We start from the raw sequence: 17,847 nt of genomic DNA, 5'->3' as shown, positions 1-17,847 counted from the left end.
GAGCAATCAGCAAGACAGGATAGGATGCGGCAGCCATGCACAATCATTGACAGCGCAGGTTGTAGCTTTTTATGTTACCACAAGGCTTCACTTCTTTGTGAAGTCCCTAAACCGGTCCAAAAATAAGAGTCGGGATACTTCAAAATATTTGAAGTTGAGCCGCTGCACATAAGTATGCATATAGTATTGTGTACACTTTGCCATGGAGCTCTTCTCTTGCAGTATTTTTTTTAAATTTTTATTGAGACTTTGAATAAACATCTGTCTGCAGGAGGCTCATCCTTCCAAAATGCGCATGTTCATCGCGTGCTTCAATCATGTTGCTGGAGAAATACAGCATTATGCATGCTTTTGGGCCATCGACCTGTTCTGTTTCCAACATGCCTCGGATCTGGTTCAGCAGAGTAAAAAAGAAAACATCAATTTAATTTCAAAGCGCGGTTTGCCGCTGCAAAAAAATATGCGGGACGAACGGCGATAATTACGAAAAAAAAAGTTACAAGTAAATGCAAAGCGCTGCATACTCTGGGCTCCGAATCCTGATAATGTTTACATTAATGTTACACTGACATATTCTGCCTGAAGAAAAATTTAAAGCGGAGTTATAAAAGCCCGCGCCGCCGATCTCCTCACTGCGTATTGCTCGCGAACCGCGTCAGCCGCTCGCCGCAGCTGTGCTCGGGAAGTGAGCGCGCGCGCCACCTGGCGAGCTTCTACACAATATGCTTCGCGCCGCGGCCGCCGCTTTTTCCACTACCCAATACTTCTAGTTCACTGTAATCTCTCTATGTAAGAAGTAAGGCTTTTCCTGTCTGCGTCATCTGATCGCGATCGGCTTCCGGTTCGCGGTAAACAGGACGGATCAAACGACGAAGATGCTGTGTTTTTATCGCTCGCTTTCGTCAGCTGAGCTCAAGCGAAAATCGCTGTCATCTTCGTTCCTGTGACCCATTTATCCCCCGCTTTGAGAAATTTAGCTTTTATCATTATGGCTTGTCCGCGAGTGGCACAGATTACGACGGCAGTGTCAATTTGTGGCACGCGACGTTGCATCTCCCCCGATTCTACCCCTACGGCAACTGTTCACTGAGGTCCGTTCCCAAGGGTTGGTTCGCCGTAGGAGTAGCAATTCTGCCTCAGCTGTAAAGTCGAAGGTTAGTCCCATAGAGCTGTAGTGACATCGGCGGTCTGCTCTTTTGGTTTCGGTTGGCCGTTCGACCGACCTCGCTCGGCCGCGTGGATATGCCGTTCACCGAGTGCCGGTGCTCGCTCTCTTTTGCGTAGTGTGCACCGCTCCGACGTGGAGGAGCTTCGGATAAGCAATGTTCACCAAGTTGAAGAAGAAGATTGAAGAGGAAAACCAGACTGAGCTCAACATCGGCATCCCTCCACCGCCGCCCCAGCTGCCCACACCGACTCACAGCCGGAGAGGTCCGTTGCCAGATTTCGCTTGAAATTGTCCTCACTTCGCTTGCGTCACGCTGGGTTTTAGACCTGCCGTAAAGTTGCTCGTGCACGTTGGTCGGAGTCTGGGCTCGCGTGCTGTGCGGAGTATGCCCGAAACAGCAAACGAGGCGTGTGCAGGCTCTCGCAGGCACCTCTTCCGGCCGCGTAGCAGCGACGGGCCCGGGTTTTACGGGCGCTTTTGAACTCGAGAGCTCGCTGTGGGTGTTGGGCTACCACCCGCAAAGGCTCCTGACGCCCAAGAGAGCCTATTTCGCTGAAGCGCGTATGGTTAGGTCTTATAAGCTTTTGCGGCGTCCACCCGAAGGTAAGGGTAACGCAGGTGAGGTGAGGAGATGTCAGCTTGATTATGCCAAAGATAAAGCGTTTTATAGCGAGCTGAAAAGTGATCCTGTCACCTTGCAGCTCGCTGACGCCTGAAAAGCAAAAAAGAGCTCAGAAGCACGGTGGGTTCCTCGTCCGCCCTGCTTTTGCACTGTGTTCTCGGCTTCTGTAAGCATTGAGCCGAGAATTGGGCACACATGTGGTTTGTACATTTAACCTCAGTACAAGACAGATCAGAGGCTGTTCAGCCAGCAGGCCACAGAACAGTGACAGTGGAGTTGTTGAAACCTTGCCTAGCTTTGCTTGCTTTATTTTTGTAATGTGCATACGATCCGTGAGCGTGCGTAAAACCATTTAATTCATTGAAAAAGTGTATATGGAAAGCTTAAGCCTTCTCAATTGAGGAAAATTGTTGTAGGTTTTTGTCATGAGGTCATGAACCCTCTCATCCACGTGTGCATTTATGCTTTTTCCATAGTTTAGCTTTGTCTTTTCGGACTTTATACTACTTGCATTTGTCAGTGTTTCATGTGCTTTTTGCTTTTAAGTGGTTGTATTAGTTGAGTATAACACTTAATTATATGGTGAACGTCTCTTTGAAGAAAATTCAGCATAACAATCATGTTGAAGCTTCTTTAATGCTGGGTAGGCGGAGAGTATAAATCTGTGCTCTGAGCATGGTCACCAGTAACTGTCTCTGCAGCTGTCACTGCAGCTTACATTAGGAGTAAAAGTGTTTAAATGGCTTTTTACCATTGTTCGGTCATCTTAAGCTGCCAACACAATGTCTCTCTTCATATACCCGGTGGCAGGAAACCATTGACTGTGATATATGGTTGTTTCCCTTAGAAGTGCATGTTTTCGTGGTATAAAAATGATGCTTCTTGAGGTTTTGATGTAAATTTCTATTTCATCTAGGTGCTCTTTTTTGGTGCTCTAGCTAAACATGCGTAGTGCATTTATGTGCAGTTTATTTTGCATGCACATGCAGATGGTCTTACCGTTCTTTAAACACTACCTTGACTGTAAAGCCTGATATCACTGCAAGGGAGCACAAAAGTTCCGAGATCACATTAATCACAATTCAAAGCAAACTGGGGATGCCTTATAGTCACTGATCATTACTTTATGTATCGTTAGCTCGTGGCATTGCTTTACAGCCTAGTGACTGCCATTTGGCATGAGATTTTTTTTTTTCTAAGGTTCTTGAAAAGGATGGTAATAAGCTTTCGTCTAATCAGTCATCAACCTAACACTTCACTTTATTAATGCTTTCCTGTTTAGTGACAGTCTTTGAGCATGCTTCCACGCTGTGGGCATACTGTGTGATGTTTGTATTGTCATCCTTTGTCACACCACGAGGTGTGTGTGCTGTTAATCTAAATGCACCTTTTTCAGTGAGCAGTCATGAATGTGCCCATTTGTCATCACTGTTTTAATGGCCATGTAAAGCCGTAAACTAAGGTAGCTGAAGCACTGTGCACAGTTCTGTCTGCACTCATGCTTTTACTGGCAGAAGCTAAATCTCATGGAGCGTTCATGTGTGATGATGCTATCGCACATGCACAAGCTGTGAGATTTAGTCTTTGCTAGTACCAACGATAATATGCTATTGGGCTCACTGTGGCCTGCAATGTGCTGATGGTGGCCGCAGTGCTCAGAGCGTAGTGCCACCGTGTGACATGCCTGGGAACGAAAAAGGTTCTGTTAGTCCAGAGGTGTGCGTCACTCCCCGAGCTCTCTCTTTCATTGCCTCCTTGCCTTTTGGAGATTCGATCACCATTCAGCCAAGTGATCATGCACAGGTGCACTGACAGTTGCACCTGCCGTGGCCAACACGATTTAACTTGGTGGGGTGGTCTGCTACTGTTTTTTCAGTCTTTGTCAGTCACTAATATTGCATTTCTTTTCAGTGACAACAGCAACAAAAAGAGTGAATAAAACGTTAATTCGACAGTATGATAAGAACACTGGGTGATTCCCAAGCAAGGGTGGGAAAGATGGAACCTGCTCGCTGTTCATGGCACTTTCACTTAATCCCACAGTTTTGTAGCGCACAAACTGGCAGCATACAATAATTGTTGAACAGGCCTTTATGGCTTGCTGTAATCATAGTAACTAACGAAGGTCGTCCCTCTTACTTTATGCTCATTCAAGTTGCAAGACAAAGCTCCAAGATTGGTATCCATCTTTGGAATTAAATGCTCTCCTTTTTAGTTCCCAAACACACTGCATAGTGGTGCAGCAAGTTGTCTCTCAGTGTGGTCCGGCCACTACTTGTGCTTTGCAAGTTGTAATGAGCGCAACACTTCATACAAAGCAGAGAGAGCTCTTTTCACATATTAGCGAGCTACTGTGTCCAAAAGCATGTGGGAAGGTTGTGTGACACAGATGAGTCCCACTTTTATGCATGCACAGTGTTTGAACAACTCCAGCGTTTTGCATTTGGGAGAGGCTCTTTTTTAAGAATAGAACAGAGAACAATCTGACTGGATTGGTCTTGACCATCTGCTCAGAAAAGCCTTCAGGGTGAAAGGGAATGTGGTTCTTATTCTGCAGTTTTGGCTGACAATTTGTTAACTAACCATTTAATAGTCATTTCACTGAATATTTCAGTTAACTCACATAAGAGGAGCATGAAAGATTTTAAACCATTAGAGATTTTTTGGCTGACTTTTCAGTGTGTAGACATTTTGTGTGGTATTTGTGTTGTCAGAACTGTCTCAATGCAGGGGAATAGCAAGAAACAGGTGCATAACCAAAACTGTCCAAGGAACCTATGTCAGTGCTGCCATCGAGGAACATATTACAAATGTGAAGCAAATACATGAAAGAGCTGGCGTATAGCATTTTATTCTCTTAACCAACACCCTTTTGACCCTTGCAAGCAGTTGCAACAACTTCCATTATCTTGTAGCAGCCACAGATGAACTAGTTGATTGCAGCTGTTGTGTGCTGCAGAGCTAACTGGTCTGTCCGACATGTATTGTTTACTGTGGTGCGCAGAGCCTTGCAGTGAAGGACTTGTATTCGGTGAAACATTGATAGGAACATTGAGAACAGGGCTGACAGGGGCTGGTTGGTTCATTGCCAGCGAAATAGGTGGGAAACAATGCTCAGAAAAAAAAAAACGGCTGTAAGGGAGGCGACAGATGACTGTGTTTTCTGGGAAATAGACTGGAAACCATGGATAGAAAAAATTGTACAACAGAAAGACTGCGTTTATGAAGACCAGCGTAGTCTGTCGTCACCTCTGTTGTCCCATTTTTTTTCTGTACACAGTTCTCACCTATTTCAGTGATGATGAATGCTGTTAAAAACATCTACTCATGGGTCATTTTTGTTGTAGATTTGACTAGTTAAAGGTACCCTGAGGACAAGTTGGAGCCAGCCTGTATCAATAGATTACCGAATTCTAATGACAGAAACGGGACTTTCACCGAAGACTGAGCTCTTATGGGCTAGAAAAAGCCAAAAAAGAAATCCCCAGTGTTCCTGTAAGGCCAGCTGTATAGTTGCGTACACTGAGCTCTATTTTGAGCATCAGGCATCCGACGTAAATGAACTGCACCTTGACATTTCTATGTAGGCATGAAATCATTATTTCAGGGTGTATAACGAAGACCTAGTTTACTTAAATCGGAGCTGCATTAGCTGTGAAGCTATGTTACATTGTTGTTTCATTTCCCACCTTGTGTTGTAAAATGTTGTGTGTTTAAGCTGCTAGGCCAGTGTCGTGAAACTTGCGTTTGCTGTATCTACTAGGTCTCCGCGGGCTCCACTGTCATTAATGTGTTTGATGGGAAGGGCAAGAAAATTTAACCCTGTTATGTTCAGGCAATGAAGATGTCTGCGTAAGTTTTTATTTTGCAGTATTTTGTTGTCTGAGGCCCCTGCATTGCAGAAATATAAAAAAAACTGGTGGATTTATTGAGAAAAATATGATTAACATTAAATAAAATGAGCACATTAGGTTAATTTTTTGAATGTCTTAGAACAGTAAAGCTGCGTATGCATACGTGGACATACATGCAAGGTCGGAAGTAAAATTCATAATAAAGTAAAATTCAAAATAATTCCATCACCTGCTCATGGAGTTGTACACCCATTAAAATTTTAAGCTTTGCTGGTAGCGTTGCCTCTTGCAGTGATTCATCTTTCCACAGGCTTCCAGCACATCAGACAGAGAACTCAGTCTTTGCGTTCATAAATATGTCACGGGTAAAGTGGTTTGTGCAATACTGTTATGATTTGATGTAAATATTTACATCTCTACATACCTTATGTGATGCGCTGGGCATTACAGGTTAAATGCCCATGTGGTATACAGTTGTGACCAAAACAATACATAGTGTGCGTCAGTGCTCTCGCGCCTACCTCATCTCGTGGAAAAAAAAATAGGCAGGTTCGCCATGTTTATGCGCGAGTGGTGCTTGCATAAGTATCAGACAGTCCTTAATTTTTGCTGGGTAATTGATGAGCAGAGAGTCTGATTGCAGAGGCATGCTTCGTATTTTTCTTGCTGTGACTATACACTATGCAGATTTGCAAAGTGATGTACATGAAAATGTGTAGATTCTGAAGTAAGTTCGCCTCTCTTGGGTACCCAATATCAAAGTAATATACATGCCTACTGAGAGCATTTTGATTTGTCTTCAAGAGATGAAACGTACTTCTCTCTACACTAGCCGAAAAAACGAAAAAATTGAAGAAAGGTTAGCAATCGAGACTAAATTCAGTCATTACCAGCACACACTGCCTGGCCTCCAAATAAAACCCTAGTACATTTTTTATTGGTAATTGGATATTGTGCTCACATACACTGCTTCTATTCTTGCTGTTTCCACTGCATCTGTAGTTTCTCTCAAGACCTGCTTTTGATGATGTGCCTCAACTTCACACTCATTACTCAAGGGCTTATACTCTCAGCTACAGCAACCGACGATGATAGATGGGGCGCTTCTGCAGTCTCAAGTTTGTGTTGCTTCAGCTCAAACCAGTTCGAAGCTCTTGGTGTCTGCACTGCGGAACTTTACGTGCTCTGCTCGGTATAACTGATGGAGTTTGTTTGCTGTGGCACGCAGTTATTTTATTCTTCTGCATGTGCAACTATTTGATTGGCATTAGGTGAATGGAGACTGTAATTGCCATTGCAGCATTCGCGTTGCTTTTCACCGCTGGACCTTGCGTATGCTTTTCATTGTCATGAGAAGAAAAACTTGTTACCTGTTGCAGCATCTGACTGTGGTGTCAGCACGCCTGGTCGGAGCACCTGTAGTGAGGCCTCGGACAGTGATCGAGAGCAGAAACCAAAGGTCAGTACAGGGCCCGGTGAAAGAAAGCTGTTGGCCTGGGTGGGAAAATGTTGGGTAGGCTTGGTACTGTTGTCAGAAAGAAAAAAAAAATGTACGGGGTGCAGGTGCACAAAAAAATTTATTTTGTCACTGTCATGCAAGTTTTTACCTGAATGGCTGCAAGTATGAGGAGACATGCATGCTCCATCTGCTGGTATCAATACTAAGCTGCAAGGCGCTGCTGTAATAAATTTGTTCCCAACCACACACACCAAGTTTAAACTTTTGCTGCCAGCTGTATTCACAATGAGTGTGCTAGCTTATATTTACCCAGTGTCTCTCATGGTCAGTTTTGCTTTCTGTTGTGATTTGTTCTACCCGCATATTGGTACTTCCGCTGTGGCATATCGGTGCATATCTGTGAAAGCCAGCAAAACAGCGCTTACAATTTTGCCTGGGGTGGCAGTCATTAGATATTAATGTAGTCTAGCCTTTGATGGAATACTGTCTGGCCAGGATGAAGCATATTGCCACAAAAATCTAATAATGGTCACTCACGAAAGCAAAAGAAAAAAAGAAAATGAAGTGGTTTACACGCCCAGGTTGCTCTGTTGTGAACAAGGGCATCAACAGTTTGTCTTTGCTGACTGACCTCCATAAGCTTTTTGCTGTTTGCAGCATGCTAGGTATTCACACATTGTGGCTCATGTGAATGTCGATGGAGTCAGCAGAAGGTTCCTCTATTTCTGCAGTCCATAAACAAATGAAAGCACGGTTGAATTGTTTATTTGTCTCTTATACACCATGTTTTCGAGCGTGCATTGTCCCCTGAACGCCACTGCATGGCATATTGACGATGAAACTTTTTAACTCTTTCTGTTCCAGGGTAAAATGGCCATTTTTTTTCAGGTTCTTTTTATTACTTCTGACTGAAAAAATTATGTTAATTTACATTAGCATGCAGCACATCAAAATGTAATTAAATAAATATACTATCTGTTAGTACGCATTTCAAGTAGAAATATTAGGTAGTAGTGTGAAAATTTATTTGTCTAATGCAAACTTGGCTGAAAATTATAGTAAATATTAGGCTTATAATGCAAAAAGAAAAATATTCCAGAAATTCTGAAATGTACAGAAAGTTTTGCTTTATTCCAAAAAAACACCTGAATGTTTCAGTGGTTTGACTGACAAATACATTAAGGTACAAAAAAATGTTTTCTGCCTCATAGAAAGCAGCTATTTTTTGGAGGTGTTATAAAAGTTATTTTTTCTCCAGATATTTTTATTGGATGCTTCTGGGAAGTACAAGTACATCTACATCAACATCAGTGTTGTTCTGAATGATAGACTAAAAGAGCAAATGCATAACTCTAATCCGCAAGAAAATTGGTAAAATGGATAAACCTAGTGAAAATGACAGCAGAACTTAGAAAGAAATGTGAATATTATCAAGAAAGAAAAAGTTTGGGTGATGTGTAAATTGTGCACAAAAATGTTTCGAATTAAAGCGACTAAAAGTTGAGGAAAAAAAATGTAGTTGCACCGTGATAATCTTTTAAGCTACGAAAGAAAACCTTCATTAACCAAGGCTCATGTGTCACTGTGCAAAACAGCTCCTCAGTGTTGAAAGACTCTTACGGACATCCAACAAGAATAGAAGAGCAGTAAAATGCCTTCGTAGGGAAGAAAAAGACCAGAAAACAAGGTGGCATTACTCCAGTATTGATGCTGTCTTAGGAGCTCGGCGATAAGTCATCGCATTCAGCTCAAGGTTGTTTGCTCAGGTTCACTATCCGTACTAATTCGTATGGACTGAAGTCTTATTGCCACTTTTGAGAAAGAGCACAATAGCTTAGTTTCATCTCATGACCTATCTGCTGCACCGCATGGATGGCACTGGCTTCACTGCACAGCGCCATGAGTGGGGCAGGTTCTTTTGAGGGGGGGGGGGGGGGGGATGGGCTGGGCATTGGCCACATAGTGTAGACAGATGGAAAATGGTGGTCATAGTACTGCAAACACCCCTATTACATCTTAGGAAAATTGGTAAACCGGTAGCAGGTAGAAAACAATGCTCCCTGATGGACAGTAGTTGACGTTTGTGCTAGTTTGCTAGAACCAAACTATCTGACATCATCTTAACGCTCACTGCTACTACTGGCATTAAAAAAAATTATCGTGAACATCCAAAAAACAACAAAACCAAAGTGGTTTGCTAGATGGTCCAGGTATTGGGGAGTTTTTCGTGCTCAGTAAGAAAATTTGTGCGCCATGCTGTTCGGTCCCGCACCAAAATTAACCGCTTCACAGCTGAGTTACAGATTACTTTGAAACTGAAGGTTGATTGCTTGGACTGGTATATAACTGATAGAGTAACATGCCAGAAAGTTGAATGGTAGCATTAAGATAGCGTGCAATATCTGTGGGTCACCGGTGGCTCATGCTCATAGAGCACTTTATGATAAGAGATAAGCAAGCACACGGTGACAGGAAGAGAAGGGGATGCAGCTGTGTGCATACGTCAGGTCAGAAGCAGCATACAGGGGACCATGGGATTTCAGTGAGGTCGTGGAAACCGATCCCTCTCTGCACTGCACTGCTGCCGCGGTGGCTCAGTGGTTATGGTGCTCGGCTGCTGGCCCGAAAGATGCGGGTTCGATCCTGGCTGCGGCGGTTGAATTTCTTTGGAGGAGAAATTCTAGAGGCCCGTGTACAGTGCGATGTCAGCACACGTTAAAGAACCCCAGGTGGTCGAAATTTACAGAGCCCTCCACTACGGCATCTCTCATAGCCTGAGTCGCTTTGGGACGTTAAACCCCATAAAACCAAACCAACCAAACCCTCTCTGCACTGTCCATCATGGCTCGTGGTGTAGCTCTGGCGTGTGGAAGGGCAGCAGTTTTGAGTGCTTAGCTCACTGTGTGCTGTCTCCTTCAGCTGAGCAGGTCAGGACCGCATGCAGGCTACCCAAATTGGTGTTTGTACACTTGGGTGGACACGATTTTGCTGTGACGATTAGACCTGTTTTTGTAATTTTAAATTCTCACAATTGGTGGTGCTGCTTCACTTTTCAGAAACTGCAGCCAAACAGTGGCTTGACTGAAAATGGTGAGTCCTGCTGTCTGATGGCCTTGCCTGCCTTGCCAAGCTTGAGCAACCCTTGATGCCCTGTGCCTGCCATCTTCTTTCCCTTGCCTCCCAGAGCCCGGCAAGCAGAAAGGTGGCGCCCCCAAGAGGGCAGCGCCCACCAGTGCTGACTACGAGGAGGTCTGCCACAAGCTGCGGCTCATCAAGAGGGCAAGTCCACTTCTGTCTTCCAGATCCCGGAAAACTTGTTACGCAAGCCTTAGTGCTTAACACTTCTTTAATTGCTGTCACTGGTGTTGGCTGATCGTCATTATACACTTGGTTTGTGTTCATTCAACCGAGTTCTGCAAGTTCTGGTAGAAAAAAATCTGTCTGATGGAGATTCGTGGCAAATTAAATTGGCATTTACTTGAAATGTCTCGTGGTGCTGTTCTATTCTTGCACCTTGAAGTAGGCATCCCAGAAATTAACGTCACTATACCTGTATCCAGTGTGAAGCTTTATCAGCGTTATCTTTGCTTGCGAAGAGCCATTCTGCAAGTTCAAGTGCAGCAGCCACTTGAGCTAGTACTATTGGCTTATGGACATAGTTGTCATCACTGCAGCTATCTTATCTCACTAAAAGCCACCATATCCATATAGCATCATAGAAACTAGAGAATCTATCAATTAATCAGAGGCCGAGCTCACTAGATTGCGTTTCACGCTTAGTGTGCAACAATGTGGAAACTGCACAAGTAGTGCGCCCACAAAAACATACCTCGGTCAAATGTTCAGGGGAATCCCCCGAGGTGGAGTGTATTTGTAATAAGGGAGTAATTACTCATTGGCATCCACCGGAGCGCAGCCATATGGCTACAAAGGAAAGCTATACATGTTTCTCAGAAACTTAACAGTTATAGAGAAATTCGTCCTGGTCCGGGGTTCGAACCCAGGACCACCACTTCACCGGAGCAGTTGCTCTACCAACTGAGCTAACCGGGACGGCAAGCTTATGGTAGGGTGAGAGCGAATTGATCAGTAACTAGAAGCTTTCCTTTGTAGCCATATGGGTGTGCTTGGGTGGATGTCAATGAGTGATTACTCCCTTATTATAAAAACATATCTCGGGGCCTTAGTGAGGGTTTGGATGAAAACGTTGACTGCCATAAAGCATCCTGCTAGACATTGCAACAGACTGTACCTGCTTTTGGCAAGGCAAACTGCCATGTTGGACTACTTTTTGGGTGTGAATGCTGCCAGCGTGAACAGGCACGCTACTAGCTTTGGCAATGTTGCACGCTAAGTGTTGACTGGGGTATAGTCACATGAAAGTGGTGAATGACTGGTGAAGCAAGGCACACCAGCCTGCTACGTGCAGGCAATTTTGTGATTAGCAGAGGCTGAGCATAATCTCCACAGTGCCGCACTGTTTTGTGGGCGCTTTTGGTGCGGTGCTGTGGCTGAGAAACCCTCAAGAGAAAGAGCGTGCCATGTGCTCGTTGAAGTGCCTCTCTTTCTCTCAGTTCAGAGAAGGCAGAGAAGGAAGAATCGCACAAGTGGGACAGTGAACATCAGAGGTGACTGCATTTTCTGAGGAGACCAATCTTGGGGTGAGGTGAGGGAAAGGTTGGCACTGTGGAAGTGACAGCAGTGCCATCAGGCAGGGAAGAATGCTGCCTGGAATGCTGCCAATAAGGTGTGTGGTGGGGCGCATTGCCAGTGAATTGCCTCGCGAAATGGGTCAGGAGTGGTGTGCGCAGCTGTAGCACGGATTGAATACCACTTGCACTCTCCCCTTTGCTTGCCCTTACAGCATGTGAATCCACCTGCATTTTCAACAAGCTGTAGTGCGCTTAGCCCTGAGAACACAGCTGCATTATGGAAGCTTACTTACTGGTGTGTTTGGCAGGTGTTCAGTGGTTCCCGTGGGACAATAAATTCTGGAAGTCTTCTAAACATGACCACATTCCCTTACAAAAAAAAAAAAATTAGTAGATCCTAGCTTATTGGCTCAGCTCATCAATCAGCAAAAGCTGATTGGCATTAGTGGCCGAGAGGTCTGGAATGGCAGGCTCATTTTGAGGTTCCACGGGCGACTGCCGGTTAGGCATCTCACAGGCCCATTTTGGCATCTATATACACTCACGGGCTTGCTCAGCCTCCTTCCGCTTGTGGTCTTCGGTTTGACCGCATTCCAGGCACACTTCGTGTACTCCAGGGCCTGCTTGCACGCAGCAGTAGTCTAGTTCCCAGTGTTGTCTTGTTCACAGGCTAAACCCAGGAAAGGAAAGATTCACAACTGGCTTAGTGGGTCAGTGGACACCTTAGCCATTCTGTGAAGTGGCAGTAGTCATCATCATCATCAGCCTGACTACGCCCACTGCCGGGCAAAGGGCACGGCAGTTATGCGCCTTTCTTTTTCTCAGAACCAGCGGAGGTTTATACTGCAAATAAAAAAATGTGTCGCACAGCTGCCATTTTACCCTCTGATAGGCTTGTACTAAATGGCTTGTGCAAAGCTGTTACAGCTTTCGCTGTAAAACCTGCGCTGTGGAGTGCCTTCCATTGCAAAATGGCCGCTTACTAAGCTGGATAAATATGTGGCTTATAATGCTATACATCTACGCATCCTGCTGTACAGTCTGGCCACATTTTTTGTCCTCATTGTCCATGGGCACTGCAGATGACACACTTAGAATGTCCCCACGGACTGTTGGTTGGCATAGGCCCAACTTGACCAGAACATTTGTGTGTCAGAGCCATCAGTTTGTTATCTGTCCGATGGGTATATTCGCCAGCTTGAATTATGTGAAGTTAATGTGAAATTAACAGGCCCTTTTTTTCCTATAAAAAGCACGAGTTGTCAGGTCTTTTGAGCACAGTCAGATTCTGAGAAAAGGCAATTTAACTGTTGTCGAATTAACAGAGGCTTGCTGTAATTTTTACTCTATTCAATAGGTCATGCAGGCTTCTGATGACAAAGTGATTTAATAGTGATGTTTTTGCAGCACTTGTATAGTGATGTTTTTGCAGCATATGTTTTCGTGTGTCAATTTGCTTAGTAGACTGCAGTAAAATCAACATTATCTCTGAAATTCGTTTATTTTTTGTCTTGCATGGGTGCTTAGCTGTTTCTTTCATTGTTAGGACTGTCCCTGTTTATGCAGTTCACTGTTTGTAACTTTGACTTGAAGGGGGCAGAAAGTTTGTTTGAATAAGGCGCAGTTCGAAATAAGGGGAGCCTTTTCAAAGAAAATACACTTGGTGTAAACGAGGCCCAAGTGTCAGTTTGAATAAGCCGGATCCTGAAATTAAGCGACCTTAAAATAATAGGGGCCCACTGTATTTTGTTTCCTTGTGCTGTCTTACCGCAGTGTTTTCATCTTTTTCTTCCCCTGTAGACTTCTTGTTCGTGTCTAATAACGAACAGTCTGGTATTGATTCCACTGTCGCAATAGTTGTACGCCTATTGCTGTATTTGTGTGGACATTGAGCACACTTTTTTCCAAAGTTATTTCGGAAAATTGGAAGAGTGTAGTCATTGTGGGCATAATATATCAGCAAAAAGTTTTATTCTGGCAGCCCCAATAACAGGTGCACTTGTTATACAAGTGCACCCATTACGTGAGTAAATATGGTAGTTATTTGAAAGTCAGGTGAAGTCTCAGAGGTCCTGGTGCACTCAGTCCCAAATAATGTGAACAAACATTGTTGCTGCATTCATGTCTTTGTGACCTGGAGTAGCAGCCAGAAGCAAATATGGCAGCTCTGAAAAATTGTATTGCAGGACTCGCTAAGACAGTTTGTCTCTGCTTTGCTCTTCTTTTGATGTCCCTGTTATTCTTTACGTGGACTGCGGTCTGGTCATTGCGTTATCCTCATGTGATCATCCCCAATTGAAGCTACCTCGAGGATACCCTACCCTTCCATGGGCATTGTTTTATGTTTGGATGAGAACTGGCCTCTTTTCATGCCACCCTTTCTGTGTCAGTATGGCACCCAACAAGATGCACATAGTAATGACGTACTGAGTGCTGCTTTTGGTGGCTGATGATACACACTGCAGTGAAGGAGGAACGTGGTGCTGAGCGAGGGTGGTGGCGTGTGCAGGAGAAGCAGGAGCTGGAGCGGCAGCTGCGGGAGAGTGAGCAGCGGGTGGAGCTGTTGGCCGGACGGTGCGAGAACCGCGAGGAGATCGAGAGCTTCCAGAGCCAGGAGATGGCCAAGGTCAAGCACCTGGTGAGAGCCCCACTGGCGACCCTCCCGCTGAGCTCACCTCTGTGGGGCTGGCGCGTTTTAGCTTGCTTCAAGAACCAGTTGTGTGTGGACCCGAAGTGATAGCCAGAGATGCGGTATGAGGGGCCGGTGTTCATTGTAAGGAAATCTCTTGCTGTCGACACATAATGAGTAATGAGTGGATGCGTTCATAAAAAGCAGTAGTGCAGGATGGGTGTGGGTGCTGATGTTCCAATTTGCACCTTCAGAGAGGAGTTGGCTTGCACTTGTGTGGACTGGGTTTGGGAAATTAATTTTATCGCCAAGCTCACTGGATGTGTTGGATGTTTCTAAGTGCAGCTTCAAATGCTCACGTGTCCACATTTGCTGGAAGGCTTAGCTAGTCCATTGCAGTGCTGTTGTTATTTTTCTAGTTCTACTTGCTCCAGCATTTCTATGTAAATTTATTAATTTCCCCCAAATGGCCTGGACAGTTTTTGCATGAGAGGTCAGTGGCTTTAGTGAGGGATGGCATGCTTAGTTGTGGTCTTGAAACGCACAACATTGGAGTGGTGCACAACTTCTTTGGGTAGATCATTCTGTTCTTTTGCTCTTTGCACAGAAATTAACAGTGAACACACGACTACGTGTGAGCATGCTGAGGGTAAACTGATTTGAGTGATTTGTGCTGGAATTGTGGTGGTGAACAATGGCATTATCAATTGAGGCATTATAAAAGCATAGTGGAGACAGAGCCAAACTATTTTACGTCTAGTTTCTTAGTTGGGAAGATGGGCTTTAGATTTGAGTGCTTTGATATCAGTGTAATTAAAAGAATCCCTGAAGATAAATCTAGCTGCGTGGTTGTGAGTTTAGCAAGCTTAGACTGGTGAGGGTCCCGAACTGTGCATGCATATTCTAGCTTAAACCTTACAAGAGATCTGAAGGCATGAACCTTTACAAAGTACAGAAGTGGGAGGGAGACATCAGGTAACATCAAACATTACTGAGAACATGATTAACCTCATTACTAATTATCATTCTGTGAGATGACCACAAAAGGTTGTATGTTAAGTTAATGTCTAGGGATCTATTTATTAGATGAGACAGGATGTTACAATGTAACTGGTAGCAAAGCTTGGAGTTATGTAAGAGTGATAGTGGTGAAGAGCTGTAATGAAGTTTTTTTTTTTGTAATATTTTGTGATGATCATATTTTGCACCATTCTTCCACAGTATTTAAGTAATGCTGAAGAATTAGGACCTCTGAGCTATTATTGGTAGGCTAGAAACAATCATCAGCAAACAAATGTTTGTTATAAACCATCTTTGCAGGTAGGTGGTTCATACAGATAAAAAATTGCCAGGTGGCCATCAAAGACACTGTGAGTTTCAGTGCTGGGTGGTCGCTTAACCCTGCCTCACTGTGATGTTAGTGACGAATGAAGTGGTTTACTCTTTCCATACCGTGGCTATTCAAGGCATTCAGTTTTAACAGTGGCGCGAAGTGCCCTATTCTGAGCAATCCGGGCTGCTTCTACACAAGTAGTGCCATCCAGTATGTTTCAGAAAAACTGCACTTCAGTTTCGAAATCAGTTTTTTTGTCAGCCGCATGAGGGAGTATTGTTAAATTTCGCACGAAACCTGTCGGCACAGAGCGATCACACAAGCGTGGCACCCAAGGGGGCGTCCTCTTCTCGCACTGACCTTGCTCAGCAGCGATGGTGTTCTCACGATTTTGCAGCATTGACACCTGACTCTGTAGGTGCAAGCAATAGATTTGCGCGAAAAGGTAGGGCCTATTTTTCTTATTTTAGCTCGGAGAGAGATGATTGCTTCTTCCAGCCCGGACAGTCGACAGGTGCCCATTTGTATCTTTAGTTTCCACTGTTGCCCAGGGGATTCAGTGCTTTCAGGGCTAGCGGAAACAGATTCGGTGCTTTCAGGGCCCCCCTGAAAGCAGTGAATCTGTGTCCGCTACGTCAGCAGTGTAGTAGACACATTTATCTGCAAGACAGCCTGGTGTCCACCTTTATTTATTTATTTATTCAACTCCGACTGGAGTATTATGTGAGGGGGGTTACATAACTGGGGTGGGAAAAAGAAGCAAGTAGAACATGGTTATTTTAACATCGTTATACAAAGAACAAGCAACCAACCAGAAAATAGAACTAAATTGAAAAACTAAATTGAAAAACGCACTACAGAACACACTTCACAAGAAAATGCTACTTATTTTTTCTTTGAAAATAACATGATCTGCACTGCGGGGTAGCCCGGAGTGCTGCTTGCAAGGAACTGATTTTTTTAGTGTGAAAGCTCTATTTCACTAGCAATCCTGAAAAAGGCAAGGTCTGTCTAAAGCCTCTCAGATGCCTTCAGAAATAATGTAAATATTGCCACAACTGGGTTTCCACTCCGTGGCGGTGCGAACAGATCAGCTTCGCTGGGCACTGCACGAGAGCACTATGCTATCGCCGCAGCCGATCACGCTTCGCGTTAAATTGCAACACACACTTGCTCTGTGCATGGCATGTCGTCGTCTTCATCAACTTCAATCTGTGCCTAAAAGTTGTGAAAGGAAAGGAAGTGCACATAACTGGCTCCCTCGTCCAGTGGACACCTCAGTCGCACTTTGAACTGTGTGGCAGTAGAGACAGAGAGATGTGCGCTGCTTGCATTTGCATTGACAGCGTTTTGACAGAAACGCGGCACTGAAGCAGTAGGTCACTGTCATTCATTGGGTTCATTGGCATTGGTGTTGACAGCGTTGTAGACTCCATTGGTTCTGAGGAAAGGAAAGGCGCATAACTGCCCCCCTGGGTCAGTGGACACCTCAGTTGCGCTTTCGGGTGTATGGCAGTGGTGTCCACCTGCACAAAACTGTGCTTTCGCACAATATTTTATGCTTAGCAATGATAAACTGCCACAAATTTTTTTTCTGCTGACCGGAAAGTTTAGCATGAAGAGTTCTGTAACTCTGAGTACTCATTTTTGGCAGAGTAATGCACAAAAGTTATTCTAGATTTTTTATTCTCCTTTGTTCCGACTGGCTGTGTAATATTTTTGTGACTTTTTGTGACTTTTGTGTGAGTCTCTTAAATTTTGCCAATTAGACATTTTTCTTTCGTAAGCGACATACTATATTGTTTTTCCTTGTATAATTGAAAAGAGAATTCTATTAGCCACACTCTGATATGCTGCAATAAAGCAATTTTTAAATTAATGGTTGAAAAAAAATTTTCTGCACACCACCCTGAAGCTGCCTGCTTTTCTGTGGTAAGGAAAGAGTTAAACGAACAGCTACTAAACGACGTCACGTGACCTTGTGGTGCCAGAGTAAGCATGTGCCAGAAATCATGAAACAGGCCCACCTTCTCTTTTACATCTAGCACTGTATGCGGAGCTCGGCATAGTTTGCTTGCTTCGTGGTCACGTTTCTAGTGACATTCTCATGGTTCTTGTGAATGCACCAGC

General features: G+C 44.3%; 1 protein-coding gene across 3 annotated transcripts in view; it reads left to right on the top strand.

The window, feature by feature from the left end:
* The first annotated feature begins 773 nt into the window (after positions 1–773).
* The window catches only part of LOC149355569 (golgin subfamily A member 1-like), a 76,553-nt gene continuing 59,479 nt past the window's right edge, over positions 774–17,847 (top strand). Inside the window, exons 1-6 of one of the 3 annotated variants that reach the window (XM_089583902.1) lie at positions 774–1,154; positions 1,285–1,431; positions 7,024–7,103; positions 10,160–10,193; positions 10,288–10,382; positions 14,265–14,393. In XM_089583902.1, coding sequence (XP_089440028.1) covers positions 1,323–1,431; positions 7,024–7,103; positions 10,160–10,193; positions 10,288–10,382; positions 14,265–14,393 — 447 coding nt within the window. In that variant the 5' untranslated portion in view covers positions 774–1,154; positions 1,285–1,322. The remainder of the gene's footprint in view (positions 1,155–1,284; positions 1,432–7,023; positions 7,104–10,159; positions 10,194–10,287; positions 10,383–14,264; positions 14,394–17,847) is intronic. The other 2 variants (XM_089583900.1, XM_089583901.1) reach the window with 2 other exon arrangements.

This window comes from Amblyomma mixtum, chromosome 3 (genome assembly GCF_055824585.1).
Source record: "Amblyomma mixtum isolate Tamu chromosome 3, ASM5582458v1, whole genome shotgun sequence".
Taxonomy (NCBI): domain Eukaryota; kingdom Metazoa; phylum Arthropoda; class Arachnida; order Ixodida; family Ixodidae; genus Amblyomma; species Amblyomma mixtum.
This window is presented reverse-complemented; position numbering and strand designations above follow the sequence as displayed.